The sequence below is a fragment of the Lytechinus pictus genome, chromosome 17, assembly GCF_037042905.1.
Source record: "Lytechinus pictus isolate F3 Inbred chromosome 17, Lp3.0, whole genome shotgun sequence".
Lineage (NCBI taxonomy): Eukaryota > Metazoa > Echinodermata > Echinoidea > Temnopleuroida > Toxopneustidae > Lytechinus > Lytechinus pictus.
This window is the reverse complement of record NC_087261.1, coordinates 11,662,063-11,670,478: the sequence shown is the minus strand read 5'-3', so window position 1 is coordinate 11,670,478 and position 8,416 is coordinate 11,662,063. Positions and strand designations below refer to the sequence as shown.

Genomic DNA, 8,416 nt, shown 5'->3' with positions numbered 1-8,416 from the left:
AATCAACAATATCAAATTGAAAAAAATTCGAATGGGTTGGGTCGAACGAATATCTTTAGCCCTCCTGATGTAATTAGGCTCGTGGCACCCCCAGGATCGCCTCCCCTGGAGTGTGGGTCACGCTACAAACATGAGTTTATCAAGGAATGGGAGAGTTTATAGCCTATATGCATTATTGGGCGTTTGGTGAAGAAAAAAAACCAGGGTGTGTAAAAAATTATTGAGTTTATCTGAGATAAAGTGAGTCAAATTTATGAACAACACACCTTTTTTCAGTTTATATCTTAGCTTTTTTTAAAATAGATTTTTTTTCGCGAAATGCCCAATAATGCATGTAAACATTTTTTATATAAACTCTGTTTATCAGTTAGTAGAATCAGTTTATCAATGGATGAACACATTTTATCAATTGGTGATTTTTTTTTGCCGAAAAAACCTTTTACTAGTATTTTAAATAAACAATTTTTTTTACGTGTCTACCGTAGAAAATATAGAATGATAATTTTCAGTGATAAAGAGTTTTTCTGATGCACCTTAATTTCTTAGAAGAGACAGGTTGGCATCTTATCTCTCAGTTGAAATACTTCGTTCAAAAAAAGGTTTATCAGCTGCAGGGGCGGATCCAAAAGGGGGAGGAGCATATTTTCCTGAGCAAAAAAAGAAAGGTTTTCGACCAAAAATTATGTAAAAGAAAGTTCTCACTTTTAAAAGTCGGAAGGGGCACACTTCTGTTTTAACGGCATTTTAACATTAAAATTTTTAATTATGCCTCTCAAGGGGGGATGGGGAGCACGAGCCGGCTGTGCCCCCCCCCCCTCCCCCCCCCCCCCCCCCCCCCCCCGTGGATCCACCAGTGATTATAGCTGGTAAGCAGAGTTTTATGGAAAACTGTGTTGTTTTTTCCCCCATAAAAAAGGGGTTCCTCTTAAAAAAGAAAGATAATATCGACAAACGGCTTGCCATAACATCCTCCGAAAAAAGGGGCGTGGCGTGGCGATCCATATCGGCAAACTAAAATCTTTGGCGTAAATTCTAAGGATATCAGCGTAGAATTGTATATCACGCCGTGGTCCTCCATCCAGAGAAGTAGACCTTGTACTTTGAGCCACTTTTTCAGGTAACTGTTATCCAGAATGAAGACAATTTGCACTGACTAGATGTCTATGGCATTTTCAAGTTTCGTTCTGTATGGACTATGGTCCCACATGCTGTATTCTGTGCTGCTCGAAGTTTACTTGAAGTCGAGCATTTTTTTTATGTTGGTCCCACTCTAGGCGACACCGCAATACTTACCCGTGTTAATAAAGTGGGACTCCGCTCACGCGCGTTTGGGCCGCCCTAGCTTAGAACTAAGCACTAATATCACCTTAAAAACTAAATCTACAAGGTATGTATAATCTATTTACTACTTTAATAATGTTTAATCGGTACTCACCGGTTCTTTTGATGTATTTTCTCAAGAATTCCCACGGATTTGTCTCAAATCTCGCGACAAACCACGTCGCCATAGACAGCTGCATATTCTTTTTTATTTATAAATAAAGCGCCCCTTACGATTGTTGTTAACAACGCGGCCAAATCGTTAGGTTTTTTGCACTGTGTCCAAGGCTTTTTTATTTTGTTTGATTTTTTATTTTTTAATAAATATTTTGTTCAATAGCGATTTTTACGTCAAATATTAAAATTATATCACAATATATTTTTTAATTGTAGAAATATATATAATATTATGCAATAATTTATTCTATATATATTTTATAATAAAATTTATAATTGTTGCGGTCTTTAAAAAAGGATAGTCGATCGATCAGGTGATGACCACACGTATCACGTGATCTGAAAATCAGCTTCATACCGCTTTGATCGCACTCGACGGTGACCGGACTGACTGCCAAAAAAAGATCGAAAAAGGACTCAAATGTAAGTTTCCCTTTATTTTATTAAATTCAAATTAGGAATAGGAATATATTTAATGGGCAATCTTTTAATAAATGATAAACAAACGAGGACAAAACTCATATTTTGGGAGTAATATCATACTTGGGTGCAGGAAACAGTACGGTTAGAAGTTCCAACCTGTTTTTAACGCATTGTCGCCTATGAGGTCCATACATGCTAATGTTTGGACCTCATTGGTACTAGGAGTGGTTGGTCCCTCAATCTTTAATCTTACTCAGTCTACAAGCGCAACTACCCCCGTAACTTTGTTAGTATTTATGTTGAGTCTATGCAACCTACAATACACATACTAAAAAGTATTTAAAATATGCCTTAATTTTAACAATGTAAGTAACTAAAGTAAAAAAAAAATAAGGAAAAAGGTTTACCATGTTTACACTAACAAACTAACAGTAACAATAACATTACACTGTTCTGTTTTTTATATTATTGGGAATTTTTTTATTCACCAGAGCACTCTAGTCTCAAAAACCATTTTAACGTACATATATTTGTGAGTCCGTCTGAGGTGGAATTTCTTTAAAATGTAGCCTATGTAATTTTTATTTTATTAGAAAAAATCATTTCAGGAATTTAATTCAGTTTGAACAATGAACATTGAAACTTAAAATTAAATTGGTACATTGTAAATGGACAAAATTAGCATATGAAACCAAACATGATCAAATGAAAAAATAATAATTAAAAGAAAACTGCATGTGAACACATCATGAGTCATACTTTCAAGCATCAATGTAGAAATTAAATGTTATTAGCTTGAAACATTTACTTTCAAAGTTGTTAACATTTTGTTAATTACCAAGCCTAAATTTTACTTTCTATCTTGTTTTTCATGTAGTCAGGTGAAAAGATGGCTGTTGAGCGTGTTCAAGACAAGATCCCACTCATTTCTCCCGAGGGCCAGAAAATGTTGGGTGAGGCATCCGCCAAACAGACCTTGCTCCTACGCCTCTTCAAAGAACAAGAGAACAACACATTCTGCGGCATCCATTCCTCTGCCCTAGTCATGAGTGCGAAGCACCTCGGACAGCAGTTCACAGACCCCTCGGAGCACCTGAAGTGCCCAGTTGACAACGTCCCTTACACCGAGGGTAACCTGTTCACCTTCAAGGAGACGAAGGCTGCCCTCGACTATGCATCTTGCGATACCAATGGTGCTACAATGGATGAGATTTACAACCTTCTATGCGCACATGGCTTAACGATTAAGAAGGTCCATGTCGATGAAAGCAGCGTCAAAGAATTCCGGACTCTTACGTCAGAGGCTCTGTCACAGGTAGGTTCTGAGAAGGGTGTCATTGTCAACTACGATGAGTACGATCTTGGTCAAGATGAGCATGTCCATGGGCACTTCAGTGTGTTAGCTGCGTACCATGAGACAACGGATCGTTTTTTGTTACTAGACACTTGGTTCAACACAGTCGACTGTTGGGTCAATGCTGGGGATCTCTTCCGTTGTATGAATACCTTTGATAAAGATGCCGATAAATATCGAGGTTTTATGATTGTGGGTTGATCTTCGCAACATTTCCAACAAACAATTTGTGATGATGAAGTCTAGGCTGGTAATGTTGAGTTTGGGGGTTACCCAGTAAAATATCTTACCACTAATGTGGCTAAGAGCAAGACTAGAAATTTGACACCAGCCTTGACTTCCTCATCACATATTTCCATAACATGTACTTTCCAACATTTACCAGTGTGACAATGAGTTTTATCCATAAGTTTATTAATGAGAGAAAATACTATTTGAAAATTTAAAGGTCAAGTCCACCTCAGAAAAATGTTGATTTGAATAAAAAGAGAAAAATTTAACAAGCACATTGCTGAAAATTTCATCAAAATCGGATGTAAAATAAGAAAGTTATGACATTTCAAAGTTTCGCTTATTTTTAACAAAATAGTTATATGAACGAGCCAGTTACATCCAAATGAGAGAGTCGATGATGTCACTCACTCACTATTTCTTTTGTTTTTTATTGTTTGAATTATACAATATTTCAATTTTTACGAATTTGATGATTAGGACCTCCTTGCCTGAAGCACAAAATGTTAAAATAATGGAATTCCACGTGTTCAGGGAGGAATGAAACTTCATTTCACATGACAATGACGAGAAAATCAAAATATTTCATATTTCATATAATAAAATACAAAAGAAATAGTGAGTGAGTGATGTCATCAGTTCCCTCATTTGCATACTGACCGAGATGTGCATATAATTGTTTTGTGAAATGAAGCGAAACTTTAAAATGTCATAACTTTCTTATTTTACATCCGATTTTGATGAAATTTTCAGTGTTTTGCTTGTTGAATTTTTCTCTTTTTATTCAAATCAAGGTTTTGTTGGGGTGGACTTGTCCTTTAACAATCAATTATTGATATTCAAAACAGAAAAACATATTTATGTAATCGCACAAAGTTTGCCCTGGTAATAATTGTGGATATTAGAGGCAGAAATATATAGAGTAAGAAATGTTCAGGAAAAAGAAAAAAAAAGTAAATAAAAAAGTATGAATTTTCTTTGCTTTAATAACTTTGTAAAATGCCAGATTGCCATTGATACTGTTATGTCAGGGCTTCCTATTTAGTCTACTTTTTGAAATAGCCATTATTCATAATAAGGAATGATGATTGATAGTTGTAGTGGGAGATTTGCTTCTGTTCATAATCAAGTAATGGTCATACCTCGGTCAGATTTGCTCTACAGCGGCCGTACGGCAAGTCGAAAACAGCCGTTTTATTCATTTTTATTCAAACTACCTATGTATAGCTGGTACAAAAAATGTTAAAACGGCTGTTTTCGACTCGCCGTACGGCCGCCGTAGAGTAAATGTGACCGAGCTATCACTAGTCATAACAAGCAAAGATGGCTAGTCCTCATTTTGTGAAAAAAAGGGTTGCTAGTCGGACAAGTTATTATTTTATCATGCATAGTAAGAATTTTATTTGATTATAACTAGCGACCCTCTTGGACTCAAAGTGACTCTTTTTATCCAAATGAATAGCAGCCTTATATAAGTTGATTATGATAGCGACCTTAAACAATGACACTTTTCCCAAGTTTTGAATCTACAGAGACTCTGTGATTAAAACTCCTATTCCTTGTTATGTCCATTGACCAAAGCAACACTTATTAATAAGCCTTTTTTTACTATGACAGAGGCCCTATAAACTTGGGCATTTATGAATAGCAGTCCTTATGACTAAAAACAGGAAACCGGACATGGTGGCTCAGTGGTAGGTCATGGGTTTCGATCCGCGGCCGAGTCATACATTGAGCCAAGTCTCTTGAAAATGGGACCTTCTGCCTTGCAGGTGCTCGACATATGAGAATGCAGAAGGGTAATAATAACATGTCATTTCAATGTCATGCAGGGCCCGCTGGAAGAACATCTAATAGCTGAGAGTGGCTACCCTGGATAAATGAGAGTTATTATTATTATTATTATCATCATCATCATCATTATTATTGTTATTATTATTATGTTATGTGAGTTTGTATCAAGATTTGTTTTGCAAATTTATCTGATCATTTCATCACTGTTTAATCAAAGTATCTTTAAACCACCTGTTTGAGTGCGATTATAGTATACCCTCCAAAGGCTGAAATAAACTATTGAGTCGTACAAAAATAATTCATGTGGAAGAAGCACCTGTTTCAAAAAATATATAGAGACATTTCTTTTCTGGTCATTCCATTCACTCATTCAATACCAGTATGATATACATCCTTGTAATATGGATTTTCAAAAGGACCAAATATTTTAAAGCCAAAACATAATGTTAATCGTATTCCAGAATATTTGCACCACTAAGTGAATATGAGCAGAAATTGTCAATTTTACTTAACCCTTTCCACGCGTACTTCGCACCAATGCACACTCGGTGCCGTGCGAACTTCGCATTTCACACTCAACAAACAATGCATAGTTCCCCTCCCTGAAAATAATTCAGTACAGATGGGTTCATGGTCCAGCGCACAAAGAGTTAAATTGGATGGTGCTTCTTTACCAAATTGTCAATAAGTGGGAATATTAATGATTGGGATTGGTGGGCTGAGGGGTCAGAGTATTTAAACCAGTCCAGGACAAAATGACTTTATTGTGGTTTTGCCCAGTGACATTTGACATGGAAACCTAAAAATCATACAAAATTCATCAGAATACAGGGAAAAAATATTTTCACATTCCTGGAAAAATAACACTCTGCTTGTATCGTGTGTTACTAATCAGTTACTTGGACAGATTTAGAGATTTTAAAAATATTAAAGCTGTTGTAACTGAGAAAATTCTTATAAATTTGCGAGTTACATCCATTTAGATCCATCCTAAATTGGCAATTGCAATATCATGCTTTGTCAGGCAAATTTTAATTTATTTTCTACGTGAATTTAATACAATTTTCTATATTTTTTTCCTTTCAGGTATTTTTGTATATTTCTTGTTCAATGTACACACTTCGAAAGTTAATGAACTTTCTTTCTGAATGAGAATGCCACAGACTCCCACAAAAATATATCAGGTTATAAAGCAATTAAAACAGCTGTGTGACACCTGATTTATTGCATATGAATAAAAATAGATAATGAAAGAAAAACAAGAGAAGCAACACAGTTGTTTATCCCTTTCATCTTTATTACAACAATGTATCCAAATAATTGGGTCCAGCAAACAGTCTAAATATCACTAATTGGTACCATAACAAGGAATGCAGCTCATAAAAGATGCGGATTTGAGTTTGTTGGTTTTTGTAATTATATAGTTATATATATTGAAAAGTTATTGGAAATATTACCTCGTGACTCACTTTATATTGACATACCTATAATATTATCTAATTCTCATAATACCCACTTTATTATATAATTACATATAGTCAACTTGATTTTATATAATATCTATATATATAGCTTGAAATTGTCTTGTATTGGAGAATGCGATATTATGTTTTGCAGTTATTAGTGGTTTGCCACTAAGTGGAATGTGATTGATTGGAATATAACCATCCATAATGTTACCAAAGTAGGAATCAAACAAAATTATGTGTATTGTGCTTACCTCAAAACGGGTTGAATGCTTGTCAAGTGTACTCCTTCATTATTTTGGCAGGATTCAGCTCTGATTTAACTTCCCAGCCATTTCATTGCCCAGATGTGAAGTGAATTCAGTGAAGTTCACATCCTTTCAATAAGAATTATGCTGGCTTGCCAGAACTATATTAACTACATATGAGATATGTTTGAGTATCAATGAATATGATTCCTTGATCTTTCATTCATTACATGAGTTGATGATCCTTTGAAACAATATTTTTGTGTGGTTAATATATGCTAATTGTAATGTAATCATGTAAACTATGGCCATTAAGATATAATTTTATACCACACTGATCATAATCACTGGCGGATCCAGGGGGGGGGGGTGGCACAGCCAGCCCGTGCCCCCCCCCCCCCTTTTGAGAGGCACAATTAAAATTTGTAATGTAAAAATGCCGTTAAAACAGAAGTATGCCCCCCCTACGGAAGTGAAGACCTTTTTTTTTTTTGGGGGGGGGGCTTGTCAATTTTTTTCATGGACAAAATCCCCTTAATTTTTGGTTGAAACCTTTTTTTTTGCTTGTCAAATTTTTCCTCGGGAAAATGTCCCCCTCCTTCCTGTTGAAAAATCCTGGATCCGCCCCTGAGCATAATATTACTGCTGGTTGTTGAGATTAATGTCTTTCAACCAGATTTTTTTTGGTTAGAGAACCTGCCTCAATACATAAATGTATGAATTAATTAGTTGAAGACCACTGTATTTTTAATTTAATCCTGCTAAACGGTGTCAGAGGTCACATTTGTTAAATTTACCGCAAACCAAGTGTCGGTATATGATCTTATCACTAGTACTAAGTATGAATATAATTACAATTTATTGTCATTGTTATTGTTGTTGTTATTAATTTTATTATTAGTGTTGTTGTTGTTGATATTATTACTATTATTGCTATGACTTATTATTATTGTTATATGATTGACAACTTGTTGTCTTTCTTTTTTCCATTTTTGTTTTACCAAAGTTATTGTTTCTATGTACTGTCTTTCAAATATATAATTGCTTTACATTCCAAGATGTTGGAAATGTCCATACTCCTTGCTGTATACCTAAATCACAGGCATTATTTGGAAGAAAATAAACCTCTTATTTGCACAGTAATGAATATGCGATTTGTATGAAATTCAATTAGAGCATTTAATACAGGCTTTGATCCTTGCGATCAATGAAGGGCTCTTAAAAGACTGATAAAGTATGCTGATATGAAGGTGATGTGATAATAAAGTGAGGTTAATGGCGATGGCGATAGTGAAAATAATGAATATGGTTGTGATGATGATGATGATGATGATGATGATGATGGTGATGATAATGATGATCATTATCATCATCATGAATGATTATGATGTTTGTTGGTGATG

The 8,416-nt window shown here is 35.0% G+C and overlaps 1 protein-coding gene across 1 annotated transcript; it reads left to right on the top strand.

Moving 5' to 3' along the window:
• The first annotated feature begins 958 nt into the window (after positions 1–958).
• On the top strand, positions 959–8,156 carry LOC129281090 (uncharacterized). Its single transcript, XM_054917078.2, has 2 exons — positions 959–1,117; positions 2,798–8,156. Exon 2 carries the CDS (start codon positions 2,810–2,812, stop codon positions 3,473–3,475), a length of 666 nt encoding a protein of 221 aa, XP_054773053.1. The 5' UTR covers positions 959–1,117; positions 2,798–2,809; the 3' UTR covers positions 3,476–8,156.
• The last annotated feature ends 260 nt before the right edge of the window (positions 8,157–8,416 follow it).